The sequence below is a fragment of the Ranitomeya imitator genome, chromosome 6 (genome assembly GCF_032444005.1).
Source record: "Ranitomeya imitator isolate aRanImi1 chromosome 6, aRanImi1.pri, whole genome shotgun sequence".
NCBI lineage: Eukaryota > Metazoa > Chordata > Amphibia > Anura > Dendrobatidae > Ranitomeya > Ranitomeya imitator.
Genome location: NC_091287.1, coordinates 195,936,387 through 195,957,819, shown reverse-complemented (window position 1 = coordinate 195,957,819; position 21,433 = coordinate 195,936,387). Strand labels below are relative to the sequence as shown.

General features: G+C 45.8%; 1 protein-coding gene across 1 annotated transcript in view; it reads left to right on the top strand.

The window, feature by feature from the left end:
- Positions 1-346: 346 nt before the first annotated feature.
- DAP (death associated protein) overlaps positions 347-21,433 on the top strand; it is a 197,174-nt gene continuing 176,087 nt past the window's right edge. The window contains exon 1 of the mRNA XM_069730420.1: positions 347-576. Within this exon, the coding sequence (XP_069586521.1) occupies positions 522-576 (55 nt within the window). The 5' untranslated portion in view covers positions 347-521. The remainder of the gene's footprint in view (positions 577-21,433) is intronic.

The following is a 21,433-nucleotide window of genomic DNA, read 5'->3' as shown; positions in this document are numbered from 1 at the left end:
AATAGACATGCTGCGGTCTGGAGAGACATGCCACATGTCCGTTTCCACAGGTAAGCTGCATAGTGGGCATGGGATTTCTTGAAATGTAACATCTGGATGCTGCACTGACGTGGGCACACACCCTGCTACTCTGAGGATTTGCACGCTCTAAGGCAAAAAAGCATTTTTTTATGACAATCTATTACAGAATGAATGTGTGAAGTAGAATAGACAAAGAAAACAAACACAAAAAAATAAACGCCATTTTGCAAACCTCTGTAACTGAACAGCGCAACTGTTAACTTTGTGTCACTGTTCATTTTCAATAAAGCTTGATGATGATGAGAGAAAAAACAATAAAAAGAGCGTCGGTGGAGCCACGTAGACATGAGGGGAACAGTGTGCGGGCGGGCACGAAGAAGTGGGAAGGAGCAAAGAATAGGAAACTTGGGCGGAGATTGGATTCCCGTTGAGTAATAACGGTGGGCGAAGCCGGGTGGTCACAGATCTGCGGGAAAAGCAGAACGTCCTGAACGGAAGCAATGTCCTCCCCTCCTGGAGAGAAAACGGACACCAAAGCTGGTCACCTGCCTGCCGGTATTGCCTGGGTGCTGGGGGCGCACTCGGTACAGGCCGAGTCGCAGCGTGCGGTGCCATATGGCGGGAATGAGCCGCTGCGGGGGGGCTGTTCTCTGCCTACCGGGCGCCCACGGCTGCTGCACTCGTGCTGCTTTTTAAGGGGGGATTACTTAAAGGAGACTTCCCTAAACCAGCTTTCTGCAGATTGTTACTCTATGCTAGTGGTGTGTTGCCATATTGGATTGCTGTGCAACTGCAATTCCCAACATGCACTGTTGTATGGATGTTAGGAGTTGTAATTTCACTGCACCTGGAGGACCCCAAGGTGCCAGCCAAAGATCGCTCTGTTAACACTATGGAAGCATCACAAAGATTTGGTGGAAGATGCCCACACGCGGGTGTTGGTCTGCAAGTATGTGGAGTTGCCCATTGCCCCCTTGTCTACCAGTGCCAGGGTCCTACAACTTGTGGCAGTGCTTGGCTCCGCGTGCATAGCCGGCGGTGGATGGCTGCCGCTGTTCTATTACATGCAAAGTGTGCTGCAATATTTTTTTTCTTAATTTCCCTCCATGGAGACGATTAGTCTGTGGTGAATTGGCCTCGAACTCACTGCTCCCCTTTTATTAGGGGTTATGTACCCCTGATGGAATTTTCAGCAAGTCCTGCAGTAAACATTAGAATTTGGCTCCTCTTGCCAGTTGTTGCAGTCATTGTAGGTTTTGCACATGCCAACTATAGTTTTTGCCACTTCTCTCAATAGAGCAAGTCCTGTATTCCCCAGCAATAGCTCAGAACACCTTTTAGGCTGGGTGCAGATGATCCGAAACTGGCAGCGCTTTGGATGCAGCACATGCCCACTGAGTCCAAAGTGCTGCCAGCTATTGAATGCAGGTGAATCCACATGTGTTCTGAACCGTGCAGATTAATTGTGCCAAATGCATTGATTGTATTGATGTAATTTCTCCTGCGGAGGCTTGCAGCTTTCTTTCTGCAGTCTAGAAAGAAGCGCAGCATGTCTGTCTCCCTGCTGATCTGCAGGCGCACATACCCACATAGTGGTCATGGATTTTCTAAAAATCTCTTCCACTATGCTGTAAAACCTGGATGCTGCAAGTTGTACACTGCAGTTACACCGCATCCAACCCGCAGCATTACTGACCGTCTGCACCTACCCTAAGAAATGCACGGTCCAGCCTGAGAGTTCACACAGAACGGATCATGGATACAGTAGGAACTCATCCAGGCAGATTCAGAGGTTTTCCTTCAAAGTTAATTTTAATCTTTGAATAGTAAGTATAAGAATAAATTCCCCAATTTGGATGTGTTTTAACCCCTTCATGACCCAGCCTATTTTGACCTTAATGACCAGCCATTTTTTTGCAATTCTGACCAGTGTCCCTTTATGAGGTAATAACTCAGGAACGCTTCAACGAATCCTAGCGGTTCTGAGATTGTTTTTTCGTGACATATTGGGCTTCATGTTAGTGGTAAATTCAGGTCGATAATTTTTGTGTTTATTTGTGAACAAAATAAAAATTTGGCAAAAATTTTGCAATTTTCAAATTTTGACTTTTTATTCTATTAAACGAGAGTTGTGACACAAAATAGTTCATAAATAACATTACCCACATGTCTAATTTACATCAGCGCATTTTTGGAAACTTTTTTTTTTGCTAGGAAGTTGTAAGGGTTAAAATTTGACCAGCGATTTCTCATTTTTACAGCAAAATTTACAAAACCCTTTTTTTTAGGGACCACCTCACATTTGAAGTCCGTTTGAGGGGTCTATATATGGCTGAAAATACCCAAAAGTGACACCATTCTAAACTGCACCCCTCAAGGTGCACAAAACCACATTCAAGAAGTTTATTAACCCTCCAGGTGCTTCACACCAGCTGAAGCAACATGGAAGGAAAAAATTAACGTTTAACTTTTTAGTCACAAAAATGATATTTTAGCAACAATTTTTTTTTTATTTTCCCAAGGGTAAAAAGAGAACAATTTGTCCTGAGTACGCCGATACCTCACATGGGATAAACCACTGTTTGGGCGCACGACAGGGCTTGGAAGGGAAGGAGCGCCGTTTGACTTTTTGAATGACAAATTAGCTCCAATAGTTAGCGGACACCATGTCGCGTTTGGAGAGCCCCTGTGTGCCTAAACATTGGAGCTTCCCCACATGTGACCCCATTTTGGAAACTAGACCCCCCCCAAGAAACTTATCTAGATGCACATTGAACCCCCAGGTGCTTCACAAATTGATCCGTAACAATGAAAAAGTACTTTTTTTTTTTTTTTTTTCACAAAACTTATTTTTGCCTCAATTTGTTCATTTCCACATGGGCAACAGGATAAAATGGATCCTAAAATTTATTGGGCAACTTCTTCTGAGTACAGTGATACCTCACGTGGGGGTAAACCACTGTTAGGGCACACGGCCGGGCTTGGAAGGGAAGGATTGCCATTTGACTTTTTGAATGAAAAATTAGCTCCAATCGTTAGCTGACACCATGTCTCGTTTGGAGAGCCCCTGTGTGCCTAAACATTGGAGCTCCCCCACAAGTGACCCCATTTTGGAAACTAGACCTCCCATGGAACTAACCTAGATATGTGGTGAGCACTTTGAACCCCCAAGTGCTTAACAGAAGTTTACAACGCACAGCCGTGAAAATAAAAAAATGATTTTTCTTTCCTCAAAAATGTTTTAGCGAGCAGTTTATTTTCACAAGGGTAGCAGGAGAAATTGGACCCTAATAGTTGTTGCCCAGTTTGTCCCGAGTATGCTAGTACCCCATATGTGGGGGTAAGCCACTGTTTTGGCGCATGTCGGGGCTCGGAAGGGAGGGAGCACCATTTGACTTTTTGAACGCAAGATTGGCTGGAATCAATGGTTGCGCCATGTTGCGTTTGGAGACCCCTGATGTGCCTAAACATTGGAAACCCCTCAATTCTAACTCCAACACTAACCCCAACACACCCTTCACCCTAATCCCAACTGTAGCCATAACCCTAATCACAGCCCTAACCCCAACACACCCCTAACCCTAATCCCAACCCTAAACATAATCCTAACCCTAATCCAAACCCTAACCCCCAACACACCCCTAACCCCAACACACCCCTAACCTTAACCCTAACCACAAGCCTAATCTTAACCCTATTTCCAACCATAGCCCTAATTTCAACCCTAACTAATTCCAACCCTAAGGCTATGTGCCCACGTTGCGGATTTGTGAGATTTTTTCCGCACCATTTTTGAAAAATCCACGGGTAAAAGGCACTGCGTTTTACCTGCGGATTTACCGTGGATTTCCAGTGTTTTTTGTGCAGATTTTACCTGCGGATTCCTATTGAGGAACAGGTGTAAACGCTGCGGAATCTGTGCAAAGAATTGACATGCTGTGGAAAATACAACACAGCGTTCCCGCGCGGTATTTTCCGCACCATGGGCACAGCGGATTTGGTTTTCCATAGGTTTACATGGAACTGTAAAGCTGATAATAAACTGCTATGAATCGGCCAATCCGCTGTGTATCCGCAGCGGCCAATCCGCTGTGTATCCGCAGCGGCCAATCCGCACCGTGTGCACATAGCCTAATTCTAAGGGTATGTGCACACGATGCGGAAAACCCTGCGGATCCACAGCGTTTCCGCCGCTGCAGGTCCGCAGCAGTTTCCCGTGAGTTTACAAAAAACGCTGTGCACATGCTGTGGAAAAAACTGTGCGGAAACTCAGCGGTTTACATTCCGCACATTTCACTACTTTCTGTGGATTCTGCAGCGGTTTTACAACTGCTCCAATAGAAAATCGCAGTGAAATTACCAGAAAAGCCGCGGTAAATCCGCAGCGGTTTTGCACTGTGGATTTATAAAAACCGCTGCGGAAAAATCCGCAGAGGACCAGAATACGTGTGCACATTCCCTAACCCTAGTTCTAACTGTAGTGGGGAAAAAAAACAAATTTCTTTTTCTTTTATTATTGTTCCTACCTATGGGGGTGATAAAGGGGGTTCATTTACTTTTTTAATTTTGATCACGGTTATAGGTTTTATCACAGTGATCAAAATGCACATGGAACAAATCTGCCGGCCGGCAGATTCGGCGGGCGCACTGCGCATGCACCCGCCATTTTGGAAGATGGCGGCGCCCATGGAGAAGACTGACACCGGGAGCCTCGGTAAGTATAAGGGGGGAGATCGGGGGGGGGGGGGGGGATGATATTGCAGCATCGGCCATGGCTGGATTGTAATATTTCACCAGTTTTTTAGGTGAAATATTACAAATCGCTCTGATTGGCTGTTGAAAGTGAAACTGCCAATCAGAGCAATCTTAGCCACCCGTGGGGGTGGGGGGGTGGGATGGTGAAGCCGGGCTAAAGTACCACTCCCCCTGTCCCTGCAGATCGGGTGAAATTGGAGTTAACCGATCTGCAGGGACGCGATCTTTCCATGACACCACATAGGCGTCATGGGTCGGATTGGCACCGACTTTCATGACGCCTACGTGGCGTCATGGGTCGGGAAGGGGTTAAATAAAAGGTTTGTGTGTCGAGACAATCTTATAAATGTGCCCCTGCTGTGTACTGTGTAATGACTGTGTCTGACCATGCAGGAACATGGTCTGATCATATAACCGCTCCTGGGCAGGGGAGGAAGCAATAGAGACTATAGACAGTACAGCATGGGATCATAACTGATTATTCTAAAGCTCATGCCTTCATAGACTATTAGGATTATATGAATAGTACCCTTTTTTTTTTTTTTAATAGCCTAAGATTATGCTTTCCACCCGAGTGCGCTAAAAAAATGTTACTGAAGGTGCCACAAAAAGTGCACTTGGATGCTGGTCTCTTAAAACCATCTCAAACAGGAGAAGGGTCCCCAAACTCATTCCCCATCCCTCTGAGCCAGAAGGCCACAGAGTGTCAGGCACTAAGTCGTCTCCTTCAGCTAAGGTAGCCTCAGTCGCTCTACCAGCTTCTGCCCAGGCTAATACCCAAACAAAGGTTGGGGGGAGGGGGGTTGGTGGCTTCGGCAAAGCCTGACTGAAGCCTCTATTGGATCGTCATTTTGAGAATTTTAAAAAAATTTATGAACAGTTATATCACTAAATAAAATAATTAAATGGATATTATAATGCGATCATGCTGCAGCACTGGCGCCTGCCTGCGGAATGTCAACTTTTTTTCCCTTCAAAATGTGTTTATATTCAGTATGTAAAATAGGGGGAAGGTCACTTAACCCCTTTTCTGACGTCAGACAGAATGGTACTTCCGACATCAGGAGGCCTGCTTTGAAGTGGGCTCCGGTGGTCAGCTGACATGTGCAATAGGCGCGGGTGGAATCGCAATCCGCCTGCACCTATTAACTAGTTAAATGTCGCTGTCAAACTCTTACAGCGGCATTTAACTCGCGCTTCCGGCCATTGGGCCGGAAATACGCGCACCTATCACGTGATCGGGTTTCAGTGGTGCATTGGCATGACAACCAGAGGTCTCCTTGAGACATCTATGGCAGTTGATGCCAGATTGCTATGAGCTCCATCCTGTGGCCGGCACTCATAGCAATGCTGTAATTCTACTACATAGAGGCGATCTGAGCATCGCTCCTATGTAGCAGAGCCAATCAGGCTATGGCAGCATGGGAGGCAATTGAAGCATGCCAAAAGCAAAAAAAAAAGTTAAAATCGCCCCATTCAAAATAAAACACAGACCTATTTGGTATAGCTGCATTCATGATCGCCTGTTCTATCAATAAAGAAAAAGATTAACCTAATGGCTAAATGGCGTAGCAAGAAAAAAATATCAAAACTCCAGAATTACTGTGTATACTCGAGTATAAGCCCCTAATTTTGCCACAAAAAACTGGGAAAACTTAATTACTAGAGTATAAGCCTAGGGTGGGAAATGCAGCAGCTACCGGTAAATGTCAAAAGTAAAAATATACTAATAAAAGTAAAATTAATTGAGACATCAGTAGGTTGTGTTTTTGAATATCCATACTGAATCAGGAGCCCCATATAATGCTCCATACAGTTTGATGGCCCCATAAGATGCTCCATATTAAAATATGCCCCATGTAATCCTGCATAAAGTTTAATCCACCTCTCGTGTCTCCCCTTTTCCTCAGTTTGTAAGCTTGCGAGCAGGGCCCTCATACCTCCTGGTATCTGTTTTGAACTGTATTTCTGTTATGCTGTAATGTCTATTGTCTGTACAAGTCCCCTCTATAATTTGTAAAGCGCTGCGGAATATGTTGGCGCTATATAAATAAAAATTATTATTATATTATAATAATGGCCCCATAAGATGCTCCATAGAGATATTTGCCCCATATAGTGCTTCACAAACGTTATGGCCCCATAGATGCTCCATTAAGATATTTGCCCCATATAGTACTGCACAAACGTTGATTATAGCCCCCATACAGACACTTGCCCCATACAGTGCTGCACAAACGTTATGGCCCCATAGATGCTCCATACAGACACTTGCCCCATTTGCTGTGATAAAAAAAAATAAAAATATCACATACTCCCCTCTCCGTCGCTCAGGCCCCCGGCACTTTCAATATTCACCTGCTCCTCGTTCCGGCGCCACGCCATCTTCAGTGTCTTCTGCACTGACGTTCCGGCAGAGGGCGCGCGCTAACCACGTCACCGCGCCCTTTGACCTGAGCGTCACTGCTGATGACGGAGCGGTACCTGGAATGGGGAGCAGGTGAATATCGCGCAGCGCTCCCCTCCCCGCTATACTCACCTGCTCCTGACGATGTGCAGTCCCTGCTTCCCCAGCGCTGGCAGCTTCTTCCTGTATTGAGCGGTCACCATTACCGCTCATTACAGTAATGAATATACGGCTCCACTATGGGAGGTGGAGCCGTATATTCATTACTGTAATGAGCGGTATCATGTGACCGCTCAGTAAAGGAAGAAGCTGCCGGCGCCGGGAAGCCAGGGACCGCGCCAGGAGCAGGTGAGTATAATTAAACAGCCCCTGCTCCCACTCCCCTGCCGACCCCTGGGTATGACTCGAGTATAAGCCGAGAGGGGGACTTTCAGCCCAAAAAAGTAGGCTGAAAATCTTGACTTATACTAGAGTATATACGGTATGTTTTTTTGGTCACCGCAACATTGCATTAAAATGCAAGAACGGGCGATCAAAATATCGTAGCTGCACGAAAATGGTATCGTTTAAATCATCAGCTCAGCACGCAAAAAATAAGCCCTCGCCCAACCCCAGATCACGAAAAATTGAGAAGCTACGGGTATCGGAAAATTGCTTTTTTTTTTTTTTTTTTTTTTTTTTAATCCCTTTCTGACCTCGGAAGGGATAGTACTTTGATGTGGGCTCTGGCGGTGAGCCTGCATCAAAGCTGGGACATGTCAGCTGTTTTGGAATTGCGATTCTCCCGCCGCTATTAACTAGTTAAATGCCCCTGTGAATCTCTGACAGTGGCATTTAACTACCGCATCGGGCCGGAAATGAGCACATCGCTGACCCCCGTCACGTGATTGGGGGTCAGCGATGCATCGGCATGACAACCAGAGGTCTATTGAAGACCTCTATGGTTGTTGATGCCAGCTTGCTGTGAGTGCCCCCCTTTGGTCGGTGCTCATAACAAGCCTTCTATGCTTCGCTCCTATGTAGCAGAGCCGATCGAGTTGTGCCAGCTTCAAGCCTCCCATGGAGGCTATTGAAGCATGGCAAAAGTGAAAAAATAAGTTTTAAAAAAATAAAAAAAGTTTAACCCCTTAGCGACCGCCGATACGCCTTTTAACGGCGGCCGCTAAGGGTACTTAAACCACAGCGCCGTTAATTAACGGCGCTGTGGAAAAAGTGAATAGCGCCCCCCAGAGTCGGATTTTCTCCGGGGTCTCGGCTGCCGGGGGTAGCCGAGACCCCAGAGAACATGATTCGGGGTTTTTTTTACCCACCCCGCATTTGCGATCGCCGGTAATCGTTTACCGGCGATCGCAAAAAACAAAACCACGATCTTTTTAATTTCTCTGTCCTCCGATGTGATCGCACATCAGAGGACAGAGAAAAGGGTCCCAGGTAGCCCCCCAATACTCACCTATCTCCCCCGGTGCTCCTCGTGGCTCCCGGTGGGCGCTGCCATCTTCAAAATGGCGGGCGCATGCGCAGTGCACCTGCCGGCCGGCCCCGCGAGAGTCTTTGGGGTCTCGGCTACCGGGGGTAGCCGAGACCCCAAAGAGCATGATCGGGGTCGGTATTACCAACCCCTGGTTTGCGATCGCCGGTAATAACTGTTTACCGGCGACCGCAAAAAAAAAAAAAAAAAAAAGTAAAGTGTAATTCTCTGTCCTCTGATGTGATCGCACATCAGAGGACAGAGAAATAGGGGGATTCGGGGACCCTATTATACTTACCGGTGTCCCTGGATCCTCTTGCTGCTCCTCCTGGCCGCCGGCAAAAGAAAATGGCGGGCGCATGCGCAGTGCGCCTGCCATCTGTCTCCATCTGCTGGCCGGCAGGAGAACAGCAGTTGGGTCTAAAATTAGGGTTAGGGCTAGGGTTGGGGCTAAATTTAGGGTTAGGGTTGGGGCTAAATTTAGGGTTAGGCTTCTTTCACACTTACGTCGGTACGGGGCCGTCGCAATGCGTCGGCCCGACATACCGACGCACGTTGTGAAAATTGTGCACAACGTGGGCAGCGGCTGTAGTTTTTCAACGCATCCGCTGCCCAATCTATGTCCTGGGGAGGAGGGGGCGGAGTTACGGCCACGCATGCGCGGTCAGAAACGGCGGATGCGACGTACAAAAAACGTTTCATTGAACGTTTTTTTGTGCCGACGGTCCGCCAAAACACAACTGATCCAGTGCACGACGGACGTGACATGTGGCCATCCGTCACGATCCGTCTGCAATACAAGTCTATGGGCAAAAAACGCATCCTGCGGGCACATTTGCAGGATCCGTTTCTTGTCCAAAACGATGGACTGTGACGGATGCCAAACGGTGCAAGTGTGAAAGTAGCCCTAAGGGCTAGGGTTGGGGCTAAGTTAGGGTTTGGATTAGGGTTGGTATTAGGGTTAGGGTTGGAATTAGGGTTAGGTTTGGGATTAGGGTTAAGGTTAGGGTTGTGATTGGGGGTGTATTGGAATTAGTTAGGTTTGAGGTTAGGGTTGAGATTAGGATTAGGGGTGTGTTGGATTTAGGGTTTTGATTAGGGTTATGGTTAGGGTTGACATTAGGGTTGTTTTGGGGTAAGGGTTGTGATTATGGTTAGGGTTAGTGATTAGGATTATGGATCAGGGTGAGATTAGGGTTAGGGGTGTGTTGGGGTTAGGGTTGGAGCTAGAATTGGGGGGTTTCCACTGTTTAGGTACATCAGGGCGTCTCCAAACACGACAGCCAATTTTGCGCTCAAAGTCAAATGGTGCTCCCTCCCTTCTGAGCTCTGCCGTGCGCCCAAACAGTGGGTTACCCCCACATATGGCGCATCAGCGTACTCGGGATAAATTGGACAACAACTATTGCAGTCCAATTTCTCCTGATACCCTTGTGAAAATAAAAACTTGGGGGCTACAATATCTTTTTTGTGGAAAAAAAAAATATTTTTTATTTTCACGACTCTGCATTCTAAACTTCTGTGAAGCACTTGGGCATTCAAAGTTCTCACCACACATCTAGATAAGTTCCATTGGGGGTCTAGTTTCCAAAATGGGGTCACTTGTGGGGGGTTTCTACTGTTTAGGCACATCAGGGGCTCTCCAAACGCGACATGGTGTCTGATCTCAATTCCAGCCAATTCTACATTGAAAAAGTAAAACGGCACTCCTTCTCTTCCAAGCTCTGCGGTGCGCCCAAACAGTGGTTTACCCCCACATATTGGGTATCGACGTACTCAGGAGAAATTGCACCACAACTTTAGTGGTCTAATTTCTCCTGTTACCCTGGTGAAAATAAAAATATGTGGGCGAAAAGATCATTTTTGTGTAAACAAAAGCAATTTTTTATTTTCACGGCTCTACGTTCTAAACTTCTGTGAAGCACTTGGGGTTCAAAGTGCTCACCACACATCTAGATAAGTTCCTTAAGGGGTCTAGTTTCCAAAATGGGATCACTTGTGGGGGGTTTCCACTGTTTAGGCACATCAGGGGCTATCTAAGCGTGACATGGCGTCCGATCTCAATTCCAGCCAATTCTGCATTGAAAAAGTCAAACGGCGCTCCTTCACTTCCAAGTTCTGCGGTGCGCCCAAAAAGTGGTTTACCCCCACATATGGGGTATTGGCGTATCAGGAGAAATTGCATAACAAAATTTATGGTTACATTTCTGTTTTTAAACTTGTGAAAATAAAAAAAAAAATGGTTCTGAATTAAGATGTTTGCAAAAAAAAGTTAAATGTTCATTTTTTCCTTCCACATTGTTTCAGTTCCTGTGAAGCACGTAAAGGGTTAATAAACTTCTTGAATGTGGTTTTGAGCACCTTGAGGGGTGCAGTTTTTAGAATCATGTCACACTTCATTATTTTCTATCATATAGACCCCTCAAAATGACTTCAAATGTGATGTGGTCCCTAAAAAAAAAAAATGGTGTTGTAAAAATGAGAAATTGCTGGTCAACTTTTAACCCTTAACTCCCTAACAAAAAAAAAATTTGTTTCCAAAATTGTGCTGATGTAAAGTAGACATGTGGGAAATGTTATTTATAACTATTTTTCGTGACATATCTCTCTGATTTAAGGGCATAAAAATACAAAGTTTGAAAATTGCTAAATTTAAAACTTTTTCGCCTTATTTCTGGTTTTTTCATAAATAATCGCAAGTAATATCAAAGAAATGTTACCACTAACATGAAGTACAATATGTCACGAAAAAACAATCTCAGAATCAGCGGGATCCGTTGAAGCGTTCCAGAGTTATAACCTCATAAAGTGACAGTGGTCAGAATTGCAAAAATTGGCTCGGTCATTCAGTACCAAATTGGCTCTGTCACTAAAGAGTTAAATCACCCCCCCTTTCACCTCATTCAAAATAAAACAATAAAGAAATCAAACCTACACATATTTGGTATCGCGGCGTTAAGAATCGCCCGATCCATCAATAAAGGATTAACCTGATCGCTAAACAGCGTAGCGAGAAACAAATTAGAAATGCCAGAATTACTTTTTTTTTTTTGTCGCCATGACATTGCATTAAAATGCAATAACTGGCGATCAATAGAACGTATCTGCACCGAAATGGTATCATTAGAAACGTCAGGTCAGCATGCAAAAAATAAGCCCTCACTGGACCCGAGATCAGGAAAAATGAAGACGCTACGGGTTTCTGCAAATTGTGCAATTTTTTATTTTAGCAAAGTTTGCATTTTTTTTTTTTTTTTACCACTTGGATAAAAAAGAACCTAGACATTTTTGAACTCTATGAACTTGTAATGACCTGGAGAATCATATTGGCAGGTCAGTTTTAGCATTTGGTGAACCTAGGAAAAAAGCCAAACAAAAAACGTGTGGGATTGCACTTTTTTTGCAATTTCACTGCACTTGGATTTTTTACCCCTCTTTTCCGAGTACACAACATGGTAAAACCAATGGTGTTGTTGAAAAGTACATTTCGTCCTGCAAAAAATAAGCCCTCACACGGCCATATTGACAGAAAAATAAAAAAGGTATGGCTCTGGGAAGGAAGGGAATGAAAACGCAAAACCGAAAAAAGCTTCGGTCATACAGGGGTTAAGGATCAGTGACCTGCCATAAGCCATACAGATGAATTTGCAAGCAGAGCTCTGCATAAAGATTTCCCCCATCCCCCTTCCACAGGCTACCCAGGAGCATGAGCATATAATTAACTGTAAACTGCAAATAAAGATTAAAGTGAAGGTGCCACCAGTTTTTTTTTTTGTAGTTTTTTTTTTTTTTGTGTGAAATTAAGCTTAAAATGGTAATTAAAATATATTGATGCAATGTTTTGTACACATTTCTATATGAACAATATTACAGTATAATCCGAGATTTTCAGCCATTTTTTTTTTTTTAGGCTGAAAGTGCCCCTCTCCGCTTATACTCGAGTTGTTATCCCAGGGGGTCGGCAGGGGAGGGGTGGCAGCAGCTGTCCATCATACTCGCCTGCTCCCGGCGCGTCTCTGTAAGTCCGTGCTTCTCTGGCGCCCGCAGCTCGTCCTGCGTTCAGCGGCCACGTGGCACCGCTCAAAAAAGTAATGAATACGGATGCGACTCCACTCCCATAGGGGTGGAGCCACATATTCATTACTTCAATGAGCGGCACCAGTGACCGCTAAACATAGGAACAAGCTGCCGGCACCATCGCATCGGAGAAGCCGGGACTGTGCCGTGGGGGTGAGCCATGTGATATTCACCTGTCCCCTTTCCAGCGCCGCTCCATCTTCGCGTCCTCTGGCTGTGACGTTCAGGTCAGAGGGCGCGATAGCAATGTATAGTATGCAGCGGTGGAACTGGAACAGGTGAATATCGCAAGTGCCGGTGTCCCTGCCTGCTCAGGACAAGAAGCGAGTGCCATATTTTTATTTTTTTCCCCCTTTCTGACACTAGACGTACTATCCCATTGAGGTGACCCGGGCCTGTATGACCACTGACGGGATAGTACGACAAAGGCGATCAGCCACTCTCATGGGGGGGGAGGTTGGCCGATGATTATCAAAGCTGACATCTGGCACTATGTGCCAGGAGCGGTCACGGATCGCTCCTGGCGCATTAATACCCAGAACACTGCGATCAAACTAGATCGCAGTGTTCTGGCGGCATAGGTAAGCATCGCTCAGGAATGGGGGCTTCCTGCATGCTTCCCCGAGACCATCAGAACGTGATGTGATCACGATGTTCCATGGGTCTCCATCGTCCTCCTCCCTCCAGGCCTTGGATCCAAGATGGCCGCAGGGTCCTTCCGGGTCATGCAGGAGGTGGCTTGCCGGCGGCTGCTGACAGCAGGCGCTGGCAAGCCTCCTGCACTGCCTGTCAGATCGCTGATCTGACACAGTGCTCTGCAAAGTGTCGATCAGCGATCTGACACTAGAGTGATGTCCCACCTTAGGACAAAGTAAAAAAAAAAAAAAAAATATCGTGTAAAGATATTTTTTAAAAAAAACATTCCTAAATGAAGAAAAAATTGTTCCAATACATTTCTTCATGTATATAAAAAACAAAGTACACATATTTAGTATCGCCACGTCCGTAACGACCTGACCTCACTAGTTACCAGTTTAGTGAACACTAAAAAAAAAATAAAAAAACGAGGCAAAAAACAACGCTTTATTATCATACCGCCGAACAAAAAGTGAAATAACAGGCAATCAAAAAGACAGATATAAATAAACATGACACCGCTGAAAACGTCATCTTGTCCCTCAAAAAACGACCCGCCATCAGCGAAAAAATAAAATAAGTTATAGCTCTCAGAATAAAGTGAGTGAGCCCGAGCAGAAAATTGGACAGGATGTTCAGCGGCAGTCCCCTAAACAGCTGTAGGTGCAGTGGCAGACGCACAATGAGCGCCAGCACCCACAGCGACAGCACAAAGGAGACACCTCTTCCCAACAGCGCAGCTGCAGCGGTCGCTCAGGATCTCAGCGCAGCTGAACTTCCACCAAAACAACAAGGCCAGAAGTTGATCCAATTGTGGACATAATCCCTAGACCTGAGACGGTATCTCTTTCTACAGGAGGGTGAGTGATCTCCATCAAAGTCCACTCTTTAATGAAGGGTTGTTATCTTTCTCGAGGGGAAGAAATGTGTAGCCAAATCCAAGCACAGGGCATGTGCTATATGCACTGAAGAGCTGCCCATTACATGGGAGAAAAAGCTCTGCGGCGCATGTATAGAACAAACAATCCAGGAGGAATCCCTGAATTTTGCTTTAGACCTCAAAACACTGATTAGAAGTCAGGTAGAAGATGCCCTTAAAGGCGTTAAGACCTCAAAGAAAAAAACGTAGATCCAGACATAGACCTGCAGAATCTAGCATTAGTGAGTCAGTGAACTGTCTGACTCAAGTACCTCATCATCCTACCAGTCCTCTTCATCATCCTCAGAAGGGGGTCGCAGCCAGCTGCTTCCCTATTGAAGAGACAGATGCCCTCGTAAAGTAAAAGCCGTAAGGACAACTATGGGGCTTGTAGACAAACGGCCCAAGATATGATGTTCAGTGGGCTGGAACAAAAAAAAAGAGCATTCCCACTCCCTAATTAAAAGAATGGAAAAGGCCAGATAAAAAAGTTCTCCTAACACCAAAAAGAAAAAATCCCTTTGACCCGGCCTGCTCTCTATGGAGTAAAGCGCCAAAGTTAGATGTGGCTATAGCAAAGGCATCTATAAAATATGCCCTGCCCTTCGAAGACATGGGGACACTGAAAGACCCGATGGATAAAAAAGCAGAAACTTTTTTTAAAGAGCTCCTGGGAAGCAGCAGGGGGAGGATTGAAGCCAGCCATAGCAGCCACGTGTACTGCCCGCGCCTTAATGGTGTGGTTGGATCACTTAGATTCCCAATTAAAAGGGAAAGTCTCCAGAGAAACAATTCAAAAATCAGTTTCTGTAATGAAAGGAAAAGCAGCTTTTCTGGTGGATGCATCAGTGGACTCTGCTAGGTTGGCAGCCAGGTCATTCTTCTTCTCAAATGCTGCAAGGCGTTCCCTATGGCTCAAATGCTGGCCGGGAGACCTACAGACGAAGACTAAATTGTGCTCAATTATGTGTGAAGGTGAATTTCTATTTGGTTCAACCCTAGACGACATCCTGGACAAAGCAGGGGACAAGAAAAAATCCTTCCCCGCATTCCCCCGCCAATCATACAGGCTGCCTTTTCGGAACAGAAGATTTATGTGATGAAAGTCCCCCCGAAGGGAAACAAGGATAGATGGGAGGATAAAGCCTTTGTTTATAATTTTTATGTTCAATAAACCCCCTGATAACAAAAAGCCACAATGACTGTGTTCCCAGGGTCAGAGGAAGATTGACCTACTTTCTCCCGGCCTGGGAAAAAATATTCGGGTGTTCTTGGATACTGAACATAATAAGAGAAGATCTAGAATTAAAATTCCATGCCTTTCCAAACAATTCTTTCATAATAACGCCCCCAAAACCTCACACGAACAGTTGGCACTTCAAGGAGAAATCTTGAATCTGATAGGGAAAGGCGTATTGCAAGAAGTCCCCCTACTAGGAAAGAGGCAAAGGCTTCTACTCCCCTCTTTCTTCGCAGAAAGCCAGATGGAATGTACAAGACGATCATGAATTTAAAAAGACTAACATTGCGTTAGTGCAGTCCGTTCAACGCATATGTTAAACGGACTGCGTTAACGCAAGTGCCGAAAAAGATCGCGTGTATGCGATAAAGCATCTGCGCTAGCGCGATCTGTGCTAGCGGTGACGGACCTGAAAACGCTGCAGACTGCGTTCGAGGGTCCATCACGGAATGACGGCACATTGCTAACGCTTGCCGATTATGACATGCGTTAGCGATGCGCTACATAATGGCAGTTAATGGGTGCGTAACGCATCCGTTACATAGCGTTAGTGCCGCTATGTAACGGATGCTGTCAGCTCATTGCCATTAACGCAATGTGAACCCAGCCTAAACAAGTTCCTGGAAGTCCAACATCTCAAAATGGAAACAAAATCTTGTGTAAAGATGCTTTTTCCATCGTGTTTTATGACTTAAGAGATGCATACTTCCATGTACCCATTCACAAGGACCACCGGAAATACCTCAGGGTATTGGTAGCAATCCAGGGGGAGGTAAAACATTGCCAGTTCAGAGCACTCCCCTTCGGCTTGGCCATTGCGCTGAGAGTATTTACAAAGTTAATGGCGGAAGTGATGGCCCACATAAGAGAACGGAACATCCTAGTAGTCCCATATCTGGACGATCTCTTGGTAGTAGGCGTCTCCTCACACCACTGCAAACAGTTGGATATGGTCATGAGATCTCTAACGAGTCTAGGATGGAAGCATAATTTACTTTTGGCTAATTCTAGACTCTAACAAACAGAAATGCTATCTTCCACCAGGGAAGATCCAAAATATGATACAGATGGTATCACAAATGAGAAATTCCCCTGTCACTACCCTGAGAAGGGCAATGTCCCTGCTGGGATCAATGACAGCCTGCATCCCGGCAGTCCAGTGGGCACAAAGGCATACTCTGGACCTACAGTGGGAAATCTTAGACGCAGGTGCTTCCCTACATGGGAATTTAGAGGGGTGGTTAAACATGTCTTCAAAAACGGTACACTCCTTAGTATGGTGGGCGGACTCAGTCAGTTTTAACCAAGGGGGGTTCCTTGGGTATTACCAACAGCAAAGCCCTAACCACAGACGCGAGTCCCTGGGAGTGGGGTGCACATCTTGAGAATCAGGTAGCACAGGGCCCCTGGTCTCAATGACAAAAATTAGCCTCCTCAAACATGAAAACTACTAAAACTAGCTCTCGTTCACTTTCTGAAATCTCTTCGCTCCCATGTAAGGGTCTTCTCGGACAACCAGGTCGTGGTGGCATATCTAAACCACCAGGGGGGCACCAGGTCTCGGGCTTTTATGGAGGTAACCAAATCCATCCTTCATCTAGCAGAGCACAATCTAGGGTCTCTGACAGCTCTCCACATAAAAGGCTCAGAAAACCGAACAGCGGACTTTCTAAGTCGGACACGTCTAAAGCAAGGGGAGTGGGAACTAAACCAATCAGTATTCAACCAGATTGTAAAGCTCTGGGGTTGACCAGAAATAGACTTATTTGCGAACTGTCGGAATCGAAAAATAGAAACCGTCTGCTCAATCGATCCCTGGGAGGGGGGGTGTGGGGTGGGGCGCTAGTAGCTCTAGACTCCTTCACAATACCCTGGAATTATTATCCTGCTTATGCTTTACCACCAATAGCCCTCATCCCCTTAGTATTGAGGAAAATATGGGAGGACAATGCAAGGGTAGGTGTAGTAACTTCTGGCCTCGGAGAATATGGTTCTCATTGGTAAAAATGATGTCTATTTCAGACCCTTGGGTCCTACCGGACACTCCAGATCTTTTGTCCCAGGGACCAGTGTATCACCCCCACATAAAAAAAAAATGTATTCATGACAGCTTGCCTTTTGAGAGGTAACTCCTAAGCAGTAGGGGTTTCTCGTCAAACTTAGTATCCACTCTACTGCAGAGCAGAAAACAAGTAACCACTAAAGCATATGGAAAGGTATGGAAAAAATTCATTTCAGTATCAGTTTCTGATCTAACTGGGGAAGTCCCAATAAACAAAATACTTGAGTTTTTACAGAAAGTGTTGGTACAGGGATTGTCTACCAGCACCTTGAAAGTACAGGTGGCGGCCTTGGGAGCGTTGTACAACTATGACTTAGCCAAAAATCGTTGGATAATGAGATTCATTAGAGCCTCCAGTAGATCCAGGCCTAAATTTGGTGCTGAATGCACTAACTAAAACTCCTTTTGAACCCCTGCCTGAGGTTCGTTTAAAAATCTTACCCCTTAAGACCTCCCTTCTTGTAGCCTTAACTTCAGCCAGTCGCATTAGTAATATACAAGCTTTGTCGGTGTACCCACCCTTCACACAAATACTTGAAGATAGTCATTCTTAGGACCGACCCAGCTTACCTCCCTAAAGTTGCATCACAGTTCCATAGGACCCAGGAAATCTAAGTGTCCTCCTTCTGCCCCAGACCCAAGAGTAAAAGGGAAGAAATACTGCATAATTTAGATGTAAAGAGATGCCTGGTCCAATATCTGACAGCTTCAAGAGTGTAGAAAGAATAGGACTGTTTGTCTGCTTCCAGGGTCCTCGGAAGGGACAAAGCGTTGAAGGCCACACAGGCAAGATGATTAAGACTCCATCACCCCATCCTATTCCTCTTCTGGAGTAGCCATCTCGGAGGACATAAGAGCCTATTCAACCAGAGCGGTGGCATCGTCCTGGGCGGAGAGAGACGGTACTTAAATAGAGCAGATATGTAGAGCCGCCACTTGTACTTCTCCCTTTACATTCTTTAAGCATTACTGCCTAGACTTGACCTCTTCTTCAGATCTCACCTTTGGGAAAACGGTTCTTGAGGCAGTGGTCCCCTCCCCTAATGTACAATCTATGTAATTCTCTCCGTGGTGCTGTCGTAGGGGGGGAAGAGAAAATCGTAGTTACTTAAAGATAACGGTATTTCTCTGATCCCATGACTGCACCCATACATTCCCTCCCTTCACATGTGGGTGTGCACACTGGAATTAGTTACTAATAATTAACCACGCGGTGACTTTTTTTTTTTTTTTTTTTTTTTTTTTAACCTTAATTTTTTTTTGTTTATTCTACCTCCCAATAATCGTAATAAAAAGCGATCAAAAAATGTCATGTGCCCGAAAACTGTACCAATATTGATGTCAACTTGTCCCGCAAAAAACAGGACCTCACATGACTCTGTGGACCAAATTATGGAAAAATTATAGGTCTCAAAATGTGGTGACACAAACTATTTTTTGCAATAAAAAGCGTCTTTTTAGTGTGACAGCTGCCAAACAAAAATCCGCTATAAAAACCCACTATAGATCGTAAATCGACCCTTCCCCCCCCCCCCCCCTTATCACCCCCTTAGTTAGGGAAAAATAATAAAATTAAAAATATGTATTTCCATTTTCCCGTTGGGGTGGCCAAAGTTAGGGTTGGGGTTAGGGTTTGGATTATGGTTGGGTTAGGGGTGTGTTGGGGTTAGGGGTGTGTTGGGGTAGGGAATAGGGTTAGGATTGTGTTGGGTTAGGGTTGGAGTTAGAATGGTGTGTGGGGGGGGGTTTCCACTGTTTATGCACATCATGGGCTCTGCAAATGCAACATGATTTCCGATCTCAATTTCACCTAATTGTTGAAAAAGTAAAGCGGTGCTCCTTTCCTTCCAAGCTCTGCCGTGCGCCCAAACAGTGGTTTACCCTTACATATGGGGCATCAGCATACTCAGGACAAATTGCACAACAACTTTTGTGGTCCAACTTCTCCTGTTACCCTTGCGAAAAATAAAATAAATTGGATCTGAAGTAATCTTTTTGTGGAAAAAAAAGTTAAATGTTCATTTTTTTTTTTTTTTTTTTTTAACATTCCAAAAATTCCTGTGAGGCACCTGAAGGGTTAATAAACTTCTTGAATGTGGTTTTGAGCACCAGGAGGGGTGCAGTTTTTAGAATGGTGTCACTTTTGAGTATTTTCAGCCATATAGACCCCTCAAAGTGACTTCAAATGTGATGTGGTCCCTAAACAAAAAAAGAAATAATATACTCCCTGATCCGCAGAAATCCAATTTATACGATTGTCCCACGATCTCCCGTGGAGAGCTGCCACATCAGATGATGCGACCGCTCTCCAGGGGCTTCCGTGATACAATGACAGAAGGTATCCTTCCGCACTGTATCCCGCCGCCGCTGTGAGAAATAGTTCCTACTCTCACTTGCGGCACTGCTGTGGGAAATTTCCCACTTAGCTTTGCCATAAAATGAGGCTGAACTACAGTAACCTCTTCAGTGATGCACTGCAGGAGCCATTGTCTCCTGTCAGTTCATTACTGGGAGGCCTTATAGAGCAGTGACATCACCCGATATAACTGTTCTATAGGGGAGATCGTCGTGGGACACTCGTTATTAATTGGACTGCGTCGGACAGGGAGTATACGGTTGGTTTATTATATTTTAATTCTCCTTCGCCTCATTGGGGGACACAGACCGTGGGTGTATGCTGCTGCCAATAGGAGGCTGACACTAAGTGATACAAAAAAAGTGATCTCCTCCCCTGCAGTATACACCCCCCTGCTGGCTCTCAGCTAACCAGTTCTTGCTTAGTGTCTGTAGGAGGCACATGGGTCTGTTTCAGACCCCAACATTTTTATTTTATTGTTTACTTTTCTGTAAATTTTTATTTTTTAATTAACGGACTGAAGGGGGCGACGGTTCCTTTCAAGGTTCCGATCTCCCCCGAACCATCAACAGGCGAGCACGGCGAGTATACCTCCCCGTACCCTTTCCTGCGACGTGGGAAGCCATGCCTGAGCTCACTTCAGGGGCGACGATTCCTTTCATGGTCCCGATCTCCCCACACCAGCAGCAGGCGACCACATGGAGTGTCGCCCCCATGTATCCTCTCCTGGAGCCAGGCCTATTGCCGGACAACTGGCCCTGTCCACTGAACTCCGTGGCTGTACAGAGGCCCCTCTCTGGCGTCCCACCACTGTGAAAGCGGATGGCACAAGGAGGCGGACGGGTCCTCTCCACCTCCCTAACAAAGGGATGATGGACTGAGGCTTATCCCTGCACCGTCCACGCTGCACAGAACAGCGCTGAAACCCCCATCCGCGGCGGCTCCATGCCGGGACGCGCATCAATGGTGAGTGGATCCATCTTCAGAGGGATATTCACATGCTGACAGGCAGCCTCAGCCACTTCCCTGTGGCCCACCTCTCTGAGGTAACGCTCTGGATGGCTGCAAAAATTTAGTCCCCGGCTTCGGCCGATTTGTAGGCCGCATCCTGGAAGTCTTGCCTGGAACGACCCACTGGTGACGTCCGCCGGCTACAGAAATTTAGGCCCCGGCTTAGGCCTATTCAACATCGTGTCTGTGGCTCCGCCCCCCAAATTGGCGCTTCTCGCTCTCTGCGAGATTTTATCAACTCTGCAGCTCCCGGTGGCCATCTTGGTCCACCTGGCCAGCTCACACTGGGGTGACAGTTTTTTTTTTTTTTGCATTAAAGGGGCACATCGACTCTACATCAGTACCCGGGTAAGGAAGTACCTGGTCTCCCTGGTCTTAAAGGCATATGGCCAGTATTCCCAGTCTTAAAGGCACATGACCAGTATTCTCTGGTCTTAAAGGTGCATGACCAGTATTCTCTGGTCTTAAAGGTGCATGACCA